A 16,577-nucleotide genomic window follows, 5' to 3' on the forward strand; every position below is an offset into this window, starting at 1 on the left:
AGTCCTTAACAAGCGCTGCCGTATCTCTCCTTCAAGCCAATGCAATGCGCTCGCTGGCAAGTTCTTCGATCAGCGCACTCTCCCGACCAAGTCTGAGCTCTGTGCTCCAATCCTTCTCCGCGTAAGTCCTCTTACAACGCGCGTGCCTCCAACAAGTCCTCTTACAATGTGCGCGCCTCCAACAAGTCCTCTCCAACAAGCGCGCCTCCGACAAGTCCCGTGAAAGGGCTTTGCGCTCGCTTATATATCTCCACCAGCAAAACGCTCCACCAGCCCAAAGCCATGCCTGTTGGCGATGTCACTTCAGCCCTGGTTGGCTGGTGAGGGCTTACCGGCTCCGCCTTTGATGGCGAGTTGACGTGGCCACACCTTCTTCTAGGCGTTCCGCCCCCTTTCTCGGGCCTCACCGCGTGGCTTATGGCGGCGTTTGGACAGAAGCCCAGCAAAGCTGCTAACAAAGGCGCGTAACAAATTGGGAGGGGCCATGAGGCACCGACTGTAGGGGCGCGTAATGGCGTCGCTTGGAGAGGGAGGTTGCAAACTGAACGGAATGGGTACCTACTTCTTATTTGATTGACACAACGCAGATTCAACTATTGGAAACACGGCCTTATCTAAAACACATACTAATGAAATAACTGGAATCCTATGGTGGCCTACGTGTTGCTTGTGGACTAACTAGGGGTGCTACCTTTAACCTTTAATGATGTTGAATTTATTTACACAAGGGGGGGTTCTCAAAACCGCAACAATATGAATAACCCATGCTTTGGTCAGTTGGGTGGCTGTTTGTATTATGGGGTCACTGAAAACAAAGGGTATTCATGTAGTCATATTGGCACAAGCATGATTGGCCAAACAGCCTTTTCCTGAATCTACGTTTCCTTGTTTTATTGTTGGAGTTTCAGCCAAAAACAGTTATTTTGTGCATGTTGATGAGAATTCGTTCCAAAACCTATGTGTCATGAGCACCTGACATTTGTTGAATAATGACTTGCTGAGGTGCAGAATATTATTATGCAAAAAACACTTGATTTGGATTTTTTGGAGGCTACCCTCATGGAAATGTGGCCCGAAGGCTGACATCGATGAGCCATATCCTGTAGCTCATGCTTGTGGATGGCTCTTAACGGGAAAGCATATCTTTGATAGTCAATGCTTCAAGTATTGTAGCAACACCTATTGCCAAAGCTGCATTTGCTTATTGTTTCTGAGTTGAAGAAGTAGCTTACTATGTTTGAAATCTCACCTATAAGGATGTGCTGCCATTTTGTGAAAACTGTATACTGTATATTCCTGTTAATTACCTTTTAAAGATATGGATGAAGTTGTGTTTTATTGGGTGTTTCCACCCCCCTCTCTTTTTCTTCCTTTTTCCTTTCCACTAATCTAACCACCTGCACATTTCCCTGAAAGTTAGTCTTCATCTAAAAATTCTTTTTTAATTCCTGTCCTTTTGCTGCTGGATTTCCTCATTTCCCATGTCTGTTTTGTTTTGCTCAAAAGACACCCACTCACGTCCCCCTCACCCTCCCTTCCTCACCCGAACAACTATATAATACTCCTATTCCCTTCTTCTTTGCTCTCATCACGGCCTCTCCTTAACTGTTTCTTCAAAACGAAGGATGTTCCACTCATGTGTCATAATAAATGGATCACTGTGCACTTCAATACACCTACCCACATATCAAACTATTTTGAGAACTTCAATATTTGAGGAGTGACTCAAAAAGGTAAAAAATAACTTTATAATATGAAGTATGCTGCGACGACCACAAAACCAGCCAAGCTGAAGTCCACCCACACCCACCAAGTCCCCCCACTCCATTTCCTCAAGGGACGATCTGAGAATTGTGCCCATGGCAATTTGTGCCGAGATTTCGAGGCGTTCACGTCCTCTCTCTCCATCCGCTCTGAAGCCAGTCCTCCACTTGCCTTTGTCCTTTTCATCCCCTCCCCTCAGACATCCCTGCTAAAACCTTCCTCGACAATCCACACTGCCTTCCCTCCGCTCTCGGTTTATATCACCGCATTAAGCAATCGCACACGAGTGACCCGCTGCTGAAGTTTGCGAGTACGCTGAAGAAATTATAGAAATATTTTAAAGTAACTGTCTTCGTAAAACTTTTAAAGAAGTTTTAGACCTTCCACATTGGATCTTTGTACTGCTACCGAAAGCCACTTGGGTTTGTGGATTTATAGTTTACCAACCTTCTGTACCCCCCTGGGAATGACACGTCTTTCTTTGGCTGATCGAAGGCAGACTTGAGAGATCTACCTTTTGGTCTTGAGGGTCTTCGTTATGAGAGTCTGTACCTTGTTGTGGCTCACCAGCTTCCTCTTCTACATGGCGGCCTCAGGTACGATTAATTGGTGCATGGTTTTGGTGATTATGTTTACATTTAAAAGCTAAATGTTTATAAAATTGTCTTCGATCCTTCATGTTTGTCCCTTGTCCCCTCTTTGTAAAAAGTCTCCATTTTGAATTTGATTAAAAGCACTTTAATTGCATTTGGTTTCGGTTTGGTTGTGTGAGTATTAATTAAGCTATAGCTGGGCGAAGCAGTGGAGTAAGTTATTACTTGTATAGTTGTATACGTCATAAACCGTGACATTTACAAGTCTGTTTAATTGCAAACCTGTATGTTTTGCCCTTCAATGAAAAAGCCAAAACTACTTATGCCTTGCTATTCTCAAGCTGAGATGGAAATACCAAGGGTGCTCAGTGCTCTACTTACTACGCTCTTCTAGCATTTCAAAGGCATCTACCCCATGCATGAAGCACAAAACAAATTAAGCAATATGGCACCTTGTAAATGATGTATGAATGCTCATGCGGCCTTCTGCGCATGCGCTGTGTGTGCGTTTTTAGTGACTCGGTTCTGCTGGCCGGGCACTTTTAACCTTCCGTTGCTAGCGCAAAATCCAAGTCAAGTACAGTAGTCTTTTTAACATAATTTTCAGGATTTAAACGGAAAAGTACAAATGTCTGAATGGTTAACCTAATTGTTGTTTCTGGATGCAAATAGGACTCATGGAAATATAGGGAATATGAGAAATATCGGGGGATGTGATGTGTCGAGTTCCAACAGTTTCCTATTAATAAAAGCGAGACACACACACACACACTTCTCCTTTAGCAATGGATATAAAAATTTAATATAATTACCTCCACCACCTAAGGTGGATGGAGATTATGTTTTCACCCCTGTCTGTCTGTTTATCGGTGAACAGGATATCTCAAAGAGTGTGGTCTGATTCGGACGAAATTTGGCAGAGAGGTTGGTGTGTGAGAAGGACAAATTGAGTCGATTTTGGTGAAGATTCGAATCCAGATCCAGACACGAGTTTCTTTTATCTGATTCTTCACCAATGATAGATGGGGCCAAAAACGATATACAACACGATATCTCAAAAAGTTATGGACGTATTTGGCCGAAACTTGGTGGAGAGGTGGCATGTGACGAGGAAGAATTCATTCAATTTTGATGAAAATCCGAATCTGGATACGAGAATTTTTAAGTGATTCTTCACCATTAAGAGATGGGGCCAGAAACTATTTACTGTATAGCATGATATCTCAAAAACTTATGGACATGTTATGACAAAAGCAGGTGGATAAGTTGGGTTGGTGCAACAACGGAGCAGATCAGGTTTGATTTTGGTTCAGGTGCGGATCCAGATCTGGCCTATCGGTGGGATGCAAAACGTAAAATGTTCAGCCTGGCGGAGGTATGCTCTCTACCGAGTGCCGTTCTATTTTCTCTTGTGGGGCTGGAAACGAACAAAATATATTTATAACAGCCCTCACATCTCCCCATCCTCCCCCGTCCCCCAACTACTCCCACAACATGATTAATTGTAAGATCATCATTTTTGAGAACTTCCTTATGCATTCCCAAGCCCCAGATTTAACCTGCCAATCGGTTTTCAGAAGCATTAAAACCAGATAAAGTGCAGTGTATACCTCCAACTCTTTAGTTGTGCAGAGGAACACCCCATCTTTCTCTCAGGTACTTTTCCAATATTTTCAGCTTCGTTTAGAAGCTTTGTGAGACATTTTAGGGAACATACCCTGTTGCGTATGCACGATAGAAGTTTGCATGCTCTGACGATCGCTATTTAAAGGTGTTTCTGCACTTGTGCGCTGAGCATTCTGTGGCAGATTACGTCATTTCGAAATTCCCGTATTGGTTACTTCCGTCTATCGACAGACATCGGTCTATGATTGAGGAACAACTTAATTTCAATCGAATCTTATATTTTGAACACCAATCAGATCATGAATCAGAACATGAACCCGTAGTTTAGCAGTACTTTGGCTCTGAATTTGTCCTGATCGTGCATGCACAGAGGAGTGAGATTATGTATTTTACTTTGTCTGCCTGGGTGGCAGTCCAAAAAAAATTGAAAACCATTCCAAACAGGTAGGCAACTTCTTGTTTTTAGCAGTCATAAAATAAACAAACAACAAGCATGAAGAAGTCATGTAATGTGTTAAATGAGGTGGTGTAAAAGAAGTTGCAACAACAGCAGTAAACTTTCAAATTTTTTTTTTTCTATGACCTTTACAATCTCAATTTAATTTCAATTGAATTAAAGAACACTGTAGAACACAAATGCCTTTTTTGCCACTTTCAAAAACCTTCCATTTATAAAGACTTGGACAAAATATTACGGCATTTCAGATCATCTCGACCAATCAAATTTGCTGCTCGCAGACCCAGCCCATGTCCTTTTTTAAATCAAGACTGCTTGTAAGGTGTTCTATGAACTCTCTAGGTTATTTATTTTTATTTATTTTCTTATATACATGATCAAGGCTCGTGGAAGCAGAATGGTCGATGTTTGGCCTTCCCTAAAGGACACTTTCAACCAGTTGTCCTCTCTGCAATGAAGACCTTAAAATTATGAAATGTGTTTCACCTGAGTCGACATTTGTACTGGTGGTCTTGTCAAATTATAGAATGTTAATGTTGGTTGAGCAGGGGTTGTGGTTGGTCCTTTTTTTGGGCACCATGGTCCCCTTTTTGAAGCAATGCTTTACAGCCGGATGCCCTTCCTGCCGCCAACCCTGTTAGTCACCTCTTGTGACGCGCAGGGAATTACCAGTGAACTGGTACTCAATTTTCCGATCTCGGAAGGATGACATGCTGAGTCAACCCCCCTGGCGTTAATTCAGCGATCGACCGGGATTCGAACCCAGGATTCTAGAATCCCAAGCTGGCACCCTAACCGCTAAGCCATCACCAGGCTTAACGAACAGTCAATATATTCAATCTAATTAGAACATTTTCTAATTAAATAATTAAATACATGTGTATTTTTCTAAGAACGAATTAAATGCATTTTCTCCACAAGTAATTCCCACTGAGCAAGAGGGAAGTATCAGAGTCCTTACAGGAAGGATAATTAACAATTTGCCCCATCTAGATAATGTGAAACGATATTGAGAAAGATTCTGGATAATAACTATCCCATCACGTGGAGATCTTCTAACATTCGAGCGCATGGCGCTGAACAAGACAGCATTTAGTGTAATCACATCGCTTTTAATTCTGGACTTGAAATAAGCCATTAAAAATCAGGTTTCACATCAAAAACTTATCCCAACAGTTAATTAGTCGAAAGAACTTTCAAATAGAACATGTTAATCATCGTTCCAGCTGCAACAACACTGTCGTTGCTGTTTGATGTCGATCTTTTAAAAGGTAAAAACATCCAATTTTCAATTAATCAGAAGGATTTCCAAGACTAGTTGTCAAAACGTCTGAAATTTTGAATGTGCTCGCATCTTGGTAGCAGTGTTTCTTATTCTTAAGTCGGATCTTAAGCCAAGCTCAGATGACGTTGATCCTCAGCTACCAGCCAGTCTTCTCGATCAAGCATTGCTGTGGTGTAGTTCATCTGTCTCCAGACCCATATGCTTCTTCAACATGTTGATGTCGTTGAGAGCTGGTCTGCTTTGCTTTGGCCTTCCATGTTTAGGTGTCCAGAGTACAAGATTCGAAAGAGGTTCGCTTTTGGGGTGGTACCAGTGCCCAGCAATTCTGAGACGTCGGACAATTGTGGGACTTACAACAACATCAGAGCAAACGAAGAAGTGGGCAGACAAAGGGTTAGTGGGGAAAGAAGAGCTTAGGGATTAGTATGGGAGGCCATAGCCTTGAAGGATTGGAGACAAGCACATGACTGGACAGACTAAATAAGGTGGTATACCACATGTGACAGTAAAAACCACGAAGGGGTGTAGGTGACCTAAAAGCCTAGACTTGGAATAGGTTATTTGAAGAATGCATGCGGCCTGCATGGGCTAGGAATTGGTGGAGAGCAGGAAGGGTGAGGATGGACAAGACTGGAGGAGAGGAAGTAAAGGACTTGGTTAGTGTGATAAAAGAGGGTTCCGGTGAATCTCAGTTTCCAGGTGAGAAATACTGGAGTCTGAAGTTCTTTAACTCCACAATTCTTAGAGGAGTATTATGGGATGCAGAAACAGCAGCCCAACATGGAGAGTCGTATTGAGGGCATCATGTCATTCTGATCTGACAGGAACTGAGAATTATTGCATTTGCTTTCTGGATATATCCACGATGACATCGTTCCCTAGAGGCCAGTTTAGAAATATGTTCTGCTCTAGATAAGTTGTGGCTAATAGTAAGGTCAATAAATTCCAAATTCTGTACCTCGGCCTGAGATTGCCCACCGAATAGATAAGAAAGATTGGTTGCTGATCTTTATGAAGCGACAGAATGAGGATGTGGAATTTTCCAGCATTCAACTTCATGTTGCAGGATAATAGTTTGTTATTTTCTTGATCTGAAAAGAAATTGCAGCCTGCCTGGCACAGGGCTGAGGCATTGACCAGCACAGGGTGGAGTCGTCACAAAAAGGAACGGAAGGTTCGTCAGACAGGGAGAGAGAGGTCATGAATGTATATCAAAACAGGATTGGTGTCAGAATGCTGAGTTGGCACACATTGGCTTCCATCGGTACAGGAGAGATAATGCCATCTAAATCAATACACTGTTTGCAAGTGTGAGGCACACAAAAGAACACTCGTATGGTGACGATTCTGATTCTGATACCTTACTCTGTTACTGAGGGTCAGTGCTGCCGAAGTAGTTTCTTGGCAATTAATTACACAGGGTGGTTTGCCGTTGCTTTGCCAGCAACAGTTGGGGCAAGAATTTGGATTTGGCCATGGTGCTGACGATAGCTCGCCTATTCTTCACAGAGGACACTGTGGGATCTTTAATGTCCACAAACTGATGTTGGTAGATGGGATGCCAAGTTTAACTTCCATCCAAGTGATGGCACACACATTGATGAATCATGCAGCGTGTGAAACACCGGGTTGGCAGTTTATAGATGGGTCGAGATTCAAACCCAGGCTAGACAGCTTAGAGGCCATCCTGCCAGCCAAAGTGATTATAAGTTTATAACCATACAAAAGCACAAAGTTTCTACCCATTTAAAATAATGTTAATTCGCATGTTCCATTGTTTAATTTGATTGTAGTGTACTTGCCTGCAATGTGGTTGTGTGAGACGTCAGCACAGCTGTAAGGACGAAGGAAGGGAACAGTGGTGAGTTTGAGGTGAAGGTGGGAGTGCATCAGGGATCGGTACTAAGTCCACTACTATTTGTAGCTGTGATGGAGGTGCTGGCTCAGAACGTAAAGGAGGGTTTACCGTGGGAGTTGTTGTATGCAGATGATCTGGTGTTGATTGTGGAAAGTATGGATGGACTGAAGGAGAAGATGAACAAGTGGAAGGAATGTATGGAGACAAAAGGTCTGAAGGTGAATATAGGAAAGACGAAGGTGATGGCAAGTGGTAAAGCATGTGGTGAGGTGGAAAAAACTGGGAAGTGGCCGTGTGCTGTGTGCAGGAAGGGGGTGAGAGTGAATTCCATTCAATGTACAATGTGCGCTGAGTGGGTTCATCAAAAATGTAGTGGTCTGAGAGGGTCATTAACCAGTGTGGCAGCTACATTCAAATGTAAGGTGTGCACAGAGGGAGCTGCAGATGGAGGAAATGTTGAGTTGGATCTTGGAGACGGCGTCAAGCTGGAAGGTGTGAAAACATTTTGCTACCTCAGAGACATGCTGAATGGAGAAGGTGGATCAGACTCAGCAACGGTTGCTCGAGTGAGATGTGCATGGAAGACGTTTCGGGAACTGAGTGGCGTGCTGATGAGGAGGGGAGTGTCGTTGAAGCTGTAGGGAAAGGTGTATACTGCATGTGTGAGAAGTGTTATGATTTATGGGAGCGAGACATGGGTAATGAACGTAGAGCAGCAACGAAGGCTGGAAAGGGTGGAAATGCGAATGGTTCGATGGATGTGTGGAGTATCGTTGAGAGAGAGGAAGACAAATGAATTGCGAAAGATGATGGGAATAGAGCCTGTGATTGATGCTGTGAAGAGGAACAGGTTGAGATGGTTTGGTCATGTGTTGAGGAAGGATGAAAGTGACTGGTTGAGAAGAGTGATGGAAATGAATGTAGAAGGAAGTAGAGGATGGGGAAGACCGAGAAACACTTGGCTAAAGATGGTGGAAGAAGAAATGTGGGCAAGGGGGTTAACAAGGGGAGATGCAGAAAATAGGGCAAAATGGAGAAGATTGTCATGGGGGACCGCAAGGCTAACCCCCGCTCTTGCAGGGAAAATGGCCTTAAAATGCCTGTTGTTGTTTGTTGTTGAGACCTCAGGATTGGGGAGTGCATGTACAGAGGCATGTTGGGATCGCACACCCGGTTGGCAGACCTTGTGGAGATCGCCTCGTATTCTCCACCTAGGCCTAATGGCGTCTTTTGTTGCTTCACAGAATAAGTTTGGTTTTTGGGTGACGACTCCAGTTGTTACCTCCACCACCGAAGGTGGTTGGAGGTTATGCTTTCACCCGTCTTTGATTGTTATGACGAATTTTTTTATTTAGTTTAAATTATTTTTAATTAGTTATAACATCAGTCTGTCTCATTTGTTTATGCATGCATATTGCATGCATGTATGTTTGTGTGTGAGTGCGATAACTCACGGACACTTTCAGCTATCTTCGTAAAACTTAACCGGAGGATTCCGAAGGAAAAAAGTGAGGTTGTCAATGTTATTTGACTATATATGTCAAAGGTCAAGGGGACAGTGACGTCATTTGCATAAAACAGATAGGACCAAAAGTGTTTGCGCGACGTGACGTCAAACTTGACACAAATGAGTTGAAAAACATGACCGACAAATGGACAATGGGAAATATATCGTCAAAATGACCCTGTTCAAAGATCACTCGATTTTTGTCATACCTGTTGGGCTACCTCCTGATGCCCTCTCCTTGTCTGTCTCTTTGTCTGTCTGTGTACAGGATATCTCAAAAGTTGTGGACAGATTCGTACAAAATTTGGTGGAGAGGTTGGGTATGTCACTTTTACAAAACTATTAGAATTTGGTGAAGATCCGGATTCAGATCTGGATCCGAATTTTTTTTAAAGTGAGTCTTCACCATTGAGAGATGGGGCTAAAACCGATATATAGCGCGATATCTCAAAAAGTTAAGAACTGATTCGGACGAAACTTGGTGGGCAGGCTGGGTGTGTGACGAGGAAGTATTGATTAAATTTTGGTGAAGATTCAAACACGGATCCAGATATGATAATTTTAAGTGATTCTTCACCATTGAGTGATAGGGTCAAAACCGACAGGTAATGTGATATTTCAAAAAGTTGTGGACGGGTTATGACAAAACTTGGTGGATGAGTTGGTTAGATGACAAGAACAAGCCGATTAGATTTTGGTTCAGGTCCAAATCCAGATCCGGCCTGTCAATGGGATACAAAACGTAAACTGTTCAGCCTGGCGGAGGACAGATGCTCTGTACCGAGTGTTGTTCTCGTTCAGGTTTGAGCTGGTAGCGTTACATTTGCACTGATAAATTTGATAGCTTCTGTTCTTCACACGTTGATATTCAACAATGAGTGTTACACAACCTAACATGGCAAAAGTGGCCTCCATTTATTTGAAGGGGAATTAATTTACATTCACCAATGTCAATGTTGTTATTATTCACCAATACTTTAGCAATGCCAAGTTGTTTTTGTGGACGTCGAAGATTGTGAGGGTTCTTTGTTTGGCAACCACTTACCTCAAAAGGAGCAAAGCAAAGGATGGTGAGAAGACCAGAAAATGGCCAAATTTCTAGGATGTCAAACAAAAAGCTGCTTCACCAACTTTTTCACCCTTGCACCTCTGTTAGGCGTTTGTGTCTCGGCTTTGAAGCTGACTGCATCCAAGCAGGAAGCACTGCACCATTACTTATGACTCTCGGAACATCGAGTTTGTTGTAGGGAGGTCAGACTGGCCACACTTGGCTGTGTGTTCGGGGTGAAGGAAGTGGGGGGAGTGTTGGAGGAGAGTGCTGCTCTCCTGCTGTGCTGACTTCATGTCGTGTTGTGTCGCTGATATTGTGATTTTGATCGGGCGTTGCTTGCTTTCTCTAAAAGGGTCACGGAAGCCCTACAATGTCAACACTGATGAAATTCCAAATAGGCTTTAGCCATATCACAAAGCTCACCCCTTTCCTCCATCCTGCAGAAGGCCTGTATTTGTGTGTTTCACCATCATAAGCACATGATCCAAGAACGGATGTGACAAAGCCAACTGTTTCTTGACTCAGAATTACCCCTGTTGTTTGGAAGTAAAGCTGAGAAACATCCTTTACTCTTTTCCAGGAAGTGAATGGCACGAGAGAATGCTCTTTGTGTTATGATCAAAAATTGTGTTTGAGAAAGAGCATCTGTCCATATCTGGAGTATATATGTATATACAGTCACGTGAAAATTAAGTACACCCCATGTAAAGTTTTGACTTTTTCAACATATTTCAACAGACAGCTATTTGATCTTCATTTCAACAATATTGATAGATAAAGGTGATATAATATAACAGATATCATGGAACATTTACATTTTGTAGTCCATTGTATAATTTAAATAAACATAAATGCAAATTTCGCATGTGGAAAAAGTAAGTACACCCCTACATTTATCACTACTTCAAATACCTAAAATTAGAATCAGGTGCACCAGCTCAGGTGCAAAAGATTAGAACATCATTAGAGAGGATCTTGGAGGAACCTGTCTTATTTAAACATCAGACATTTAGTTTGGTTTGCTCTTTGTTGTTGAAGTGTGCAGCGTCACCAAGCCAAGATCAAAAGAGCTCTCTGAGGCCTTCAGAAAGAAGGTTATAGATGCCTACGAGTCTGGGAAGGGATTTAAAAAGATCTCCAAACAATTTGAAATCAATCATTCATCTGTCCGGAAAATCATCTGCAAGTGGAGAAGATTCCAAACAACTGCCAATTTCTTCAGGCCAGGCCGCCCCAGCAAGTTCAGCCCGATAGCAGACCACAAGATGCTGAAAGAAGTCTCTAAGAACCCCAGAATGTCATCACGTGACCTACAGGTAGTTCTTGCCACTGTTGATGTCAAAGTGCACGAGTCTACTATTAGAAAGAGGCTGCACAAATTTGATCTACATGGGAGGTGTGCCAGGAGGAAACCTTTGCTGTCCAGAAAGAACATCAGGGCAAGACTAAAGTTTGCCAATGAACACCGACCGAGGCAAAGACCAGCACTTCTGGAACAATGTGCTCTGGACAGATGAGTCAAACGTAGAGCTATTTGTTCACAGTACCAGAAGACATGTTTGGCGAAAACCAAAGACAGAATTTGACCACAAGAACCTGATACCAACTGTAAAGCATGGTGGTGGAAATATTATGGTTTGGGGCAGCTTTGCTGCATCAGGGCCTGGGAAGCTCACCATCATAGAATCCACTATGAATTCTTCATTGTACCAGAGGGTGCTTGAGGATAATGTGAGGCCATCTGTCGGAGAGTTGAAGCTCATCCGAAGGTGGACCTTGCAACATGACAATGACCCTAAACATACCAGTAAATCCACCAAGGAATGGCTGAAAAGAAAGAAATGGAGGGTTCAGGAATGGCCAAGTCAAAGCCCGGATCTAAATCCCATCGAGATGTTGTGGGGGGATTTGAAACGAGCTGTGCATGCAAGAAACCCCTCAAACATCGCACAGCTGAAAGAATTCTGCATGGAGGAGTGGGCAAAAATTTCTCCCAGTCGATGTCAGAGACTGGTAAACAGTTATAAGAAACGCCTACTTGAGGTTGTTTCTGCCAAAGGGGGCAATACCACCTATTAGAGCCATCCACATGCGAAATTTGCATTTGTGTTTATTTAAATTATACAATGGACTACAAAATGTAAATGTTTCATGATATTTGTTATATTATATCACCTTTATCAATCAATATTGTTGAAATGAAGATCAAATAGCTGTAAGTTGAAATATGTTGAAAAAGTCAAAACTTTACATGGGGTGTACTTACTTTTTCACGTGACTGTGTATATATATATATATACATACACAGTATATATACTGTATATACACACGAGTATAATCTGGGCTCGTTAAAGAGCTGAGTAGCCACTATCCTTATTTCATACTCAAAAATAGTGAAGTGTTTCAGATCGCCTAAATCCCCCTTTCTACATACATCCAATGCATTACCCTTTAGTATATTCTACCATCCTCTTCTTCCACACTCCCTGACACTCTTCCTCTCTCCTATAGTTGATCTGCCCTACTCTTTCTTTTTCTAAATATATATTTTAATTTACCACCTTTCCCCCTCCACACCCAACTCGCATATACAATGAATAAAAAAGTAAATGGCCCTAAAAGGACTCATTATTTAAGGGTTTGTGCTCCAACAGGAACATGGAAAAAATTGAGTGGAGATATGATGAATAAATGAGTGTGGTACCGTAAAATGGGGTGAATAGGGACAGCAAGGTGAATAGGGACACAAACTGAAAAAAAGTTTGGAAACTTTTTTCGCTGAACATTGATAACCATACAGATTTGTTGATATTTGGGTTGAAAGTGTTCTCTTGTTTTTTTAAAAAGCAACTTATAGTCCCTATTAACCCCATATATGGGTTAAATAGGAATAAATAGGATTTTTATGGCTGTCCCTATTCACCCCGTTTTACGACAGTCACTAAATTACAAAAAAAAAAAAAATTATTTTTATTATTTAATCTTATTAAATAATATTTATTTATTATTAATTATTATTATTTATTATTTATTATCTTGAAGGAACTGCGCTCCAACGCGAGTCGAAAGAATTGACGCGACCAAAGACGGAATTCGTCCGAGTTGCTTTATTGAAACAAAACAGCTCAGGTATTCTGACAAGCCCGTTTTTCGGGCAACAATAAATATACACATTTATGTCGGGAAGTTTGCCCGGCAAAAGCTATACCGGGCATGCCCGGGTATCAAGAGCGAGCCTTGAAAAGGCGAGTCTGGACCTGCCCGGGCGTGTTTGGCTGCGGCCTGGCAAGTCGAGGCTGGGCGTGCCCGGGCGCTCTGGGCGAGCACTGGAAAGGCGATAGCGGGCATGCCCGGACGCTCTGGGCGAGCCCTGGAAAGGCGATAGCGGGCATGCCCGGACGCTTTGGGCGTGCCCTGGAAAGGCGATAGCGGGCATGCCCGGACGCTCTGGGCGAGCCCTGGAAAGGCGATAGCGGACATGCCCGGACGCTCTGGGCGAGCCCTGGAAAGGCGAGAGCGGGCATGCCCGGGAAAGACGAGACCGGGCGTGCCCGGGAGGTTCGGGCATGCCCGGGAACAGTGAGTCCGGGCATGCCCGGGAGAGGCGCGTCTGGCCGTGTTCTGGCCGGTGCAAGGCGTTTATGTACATCCAGCGGTAACCGCTACACACGCCCCTCCAGAATCGACCTGCACCGGCAGGGTCAATTTAAGGGGGGTCCGGATGACCCGGCCGAAGCGACCCCTGGAGGGTCGTGGGGAGGGGTCTGACGTGGTGGTGGGTGGTCGAGCGGGGGGAACTGTGGACGGGGGGCGGCCTCGCCGCGGAGGAAGGGCCAACCGTGGTGGTCGGTCGACGTCCTTGTGCGCCAGTTTGAGGCGGTCCACAGAAATCCGGTCCGGCCGGCCGACGAAGTCGACGATGAAAGACTTGTCGCCCCGTCGCAGGACCCGGAAGGGCCCGTCGTACGGCGGCCGGAGTGGCCCCCGGTGCGCGTAATGACACACAAAGACGTACTCCGTTGTGCGAAGCGCCGGGGGGACGTAGGACTGGGGGCCACCGTGGCGGGACGTCGGCACGGGGGCAAATCGTCGGGCGGCCTCCTGGAGGTCCGAGCGCTGGCGAGCGGCGGACCAGGGACTGGTAGCGTCAGGCACGAATTCGCCCGGGACGCGGAGTGGCTGGCCGTAGACGAGCTCGGCGGCGGACGCCTGGAGGTCTTCCTTGGGGGCCGTGCGAAGGCCCAAAAGGACCCACGGCAGCCGGTCGGCCCAACCGTCGTCCTGAAGGCCGGCCATGAGTGCGGCCTTCATGGAGTGGTGAAACCGCTCGCACAACCCATTGGCTTGGGGGTGGTAGGCCGTGGTGCGGTGCAGCGTGACCCCCAACGAACGGGCGACCGCGCCCCAAAGCTCAGACGTGAACTGTGGGCCGCGGTCGGATGAGATGTCCGCTGGTGCGCCGAAGCGCGCGACCCAGGTGGCGATGAACGCCTGCGCCACGTCGGCGGTGGTGGTGGAGGTGAGGGGCACGGCCTCCGGCCACCTGGTGGTCCTGTCCACCATGGTGAGCAGGTGGGTGAACCCCCGCGAGGGGGGCAGGGGACCCACCAGGTCCACGTGGACGTGGTCGAAACGCCGTTCAGGCACGGCGAAAGGTGCCAGCGGGGCCTGGGTGTGGCGGTGGACCTTGGCTCGCTGGCAGGCCGTGCAGGCGTTGGCCCAGTCGCGGATGTTTCGTCGAAGGCCGTGCCAGACGAAACGCGCCGACACCAGCTTCTGAGAAGCTTTCCGGCCCGGGTGAGAAAGGCCGTGGATGGAGGCGAAGATGCGGCGCTGCCAGGAAACGGGCACGATGGGGCGAGGCTGGCCCTGGGAGACGTCGCAGAGCAGGACGGTGCCCGCGAAGGGGATGTCGGCCAGGCGGAGGCCCGTGTCCGCCACGCGGAGTGCCTGCACCGAGGCGTCGGTGGTCTGGTCGGCCGCCATGAGCGTGAAGTCCACGCCGAGGTGGACCGCGTTCGCGCTGGCCCGCGAAAGGCAGTCGGCCACGGCGTTGTCTTTGCCGGCGACGTGCTGGATGTCCGTGGTGAACTCCGACACGGCGGAGAGGTGGCGCTGCTGGCGGGCCGACCACGGCTCCGTGACCTTAGCCATTGTGTAGACCAACGGCTTGTGGTCGACGAAAGCCGTGAACGGGCGGCCCTCCAGGAGGTGTCGGAAATGGCGAACGGCCAGGAATAGCCCGAGCAGCTCGCGGTCGAACGTGCTGTAGTTTAACTCGTTCGGCCGGAGTTGCCGGCTGAAAAAAGCGAGTGGCTGCCAAACCCCGTCCACCCATTGCTCATGGACGGCGCCCACCGCGTAGTTGGAGGCGTCCGTAGTGAGGGCGATGGGCGCATTGAGCACCGGGTGAGCCAGTAGCGTTGCGTCGGCGAGGGCCCGTTTGGCACTGGCGAAGGCCGCGTCCATGGCCGCGGACCAAACAATGTCATGCTTGGCCGGCTTGCCCCGGAGGGCCTCGTAAAGGGGCCGCATGAGCTGAGCAGCGCGGGGCACGAATCGGTGATAAAAATTCACCATGCCGAGGAACTCTTGGAGGGCCTTGATGGAACGGGGACGCGGGAACGTGGTGATGGCCTCGACCTTGGTCGGCAGCGGCACGGCCCCGGTCTTGGTGATGCGGTGGCCCAAAAAGTCAACGGTCGTCGCGCCGAAGTGGCATTTGACCGGGTTGACAATTAAGCCGTGCTCGCTGAGGCGACCGAACAGTGTTCGGAGGTGGAGGAGGTGCTCGGCGCGGGACGTGCTGGCGACGAGGATGTCGTCCAGATAGACGAAAAGAAACGGCAGGTCGCGCAGCACGCCGTCCATCAAGCGCTGGAACGCCTGGGCCGCGTTCTTGAGGCCAAACGGCATCCGCAAAAATTCGAACAGGCCGAACGGCGTGATGACGGCCGTCTTCGGGACGTCGGCCGCCCGGACAGGTACCTGGTGGTAGCCCCGTATCAGGTCAATTTTCGAAAAGATGACCCGTCCCGCCAAACGGGCGGAAAAGTCCTGAATATGCGGGATCGGGTACCTGTCGGGGGTGGTAGCGTCATTGAGACGGCGGTAGTCGCCACACGGGCGCCATCCACCCCCCGGCTTTGGCACGATGTGCAGTGGCGAGGCCCACGCGCTATCGGAGCGCCGCACGATGCCGAGGTGCTCCAACGCGTCGAATTCGGCCTTTGCCACGGCGAGCTTGGCTGGGTCGAGGCGGCGGGCCCTGGCGTAGACCGGCGGGCCCGTAGTGGGTATGTGGTGCTCGATCCCGTGCCGCACCGCGACGGCCGAAAACGTCGGCCGCGTGAGGGCCGGGAATTCCACGAGCAGGCGAGCGAACTCGTTCGTTGCCGGGAGGGCGCACGCCAGTTCGGTCGGCGCGGAGCTGCTC

General features: G+C 47.1%; 1 protein-coding gene across 9 annotated transcripts in view; it reads left to right on the plus strand.

Annotated features, from left to right (window-relative positions):
• The window catches only part of LOC137430556 (angiopoietin-1 receptor), a 352,893-nt gene that overhangs the window by 49,989 nt on the left and 286,327 nt on the right, over positions 1–16,577 (plus strand). Inside the window, exon 1 of one of the 9 annotated variants that reach the window (XM_078779319.1) lies at positions 1,842–2,360. The exons of 5 other annotated variants lie outside the window; for them this stretch is intronic. In XM_078779319.1, coding sequence (XP_078635445.1) covers positions 2,303–2,360 — 58 coding nt within the window. In that variant the 5' untranslated portion in view covers positions 1,842–2,302. Of the gene's footprint in view, positions 1–1,841; positions 2,361–16,577 lie in introns of those variants that run through there. 3 more of the 9 variants (XM_068121392.2, XM_078779328.1, XM_078779324.1) reach the window with 3 other exon arrangements.

The sequence above is a fragment of the Myxine glutinosa genome, chromosome 1, assembly GCF_964187855.1.
Source record: "Myxine glutinosa chromosome 1, kmMyxGlut1.1, whole genome shotgun sequence".
NCBI classification, from domain to species: domain Eukaryota; kingdom Metazoa; phylum Chordata; class Myxini; order Myxiniformes; family Myxinidae; genus Myxine; species Myxine glutinosa.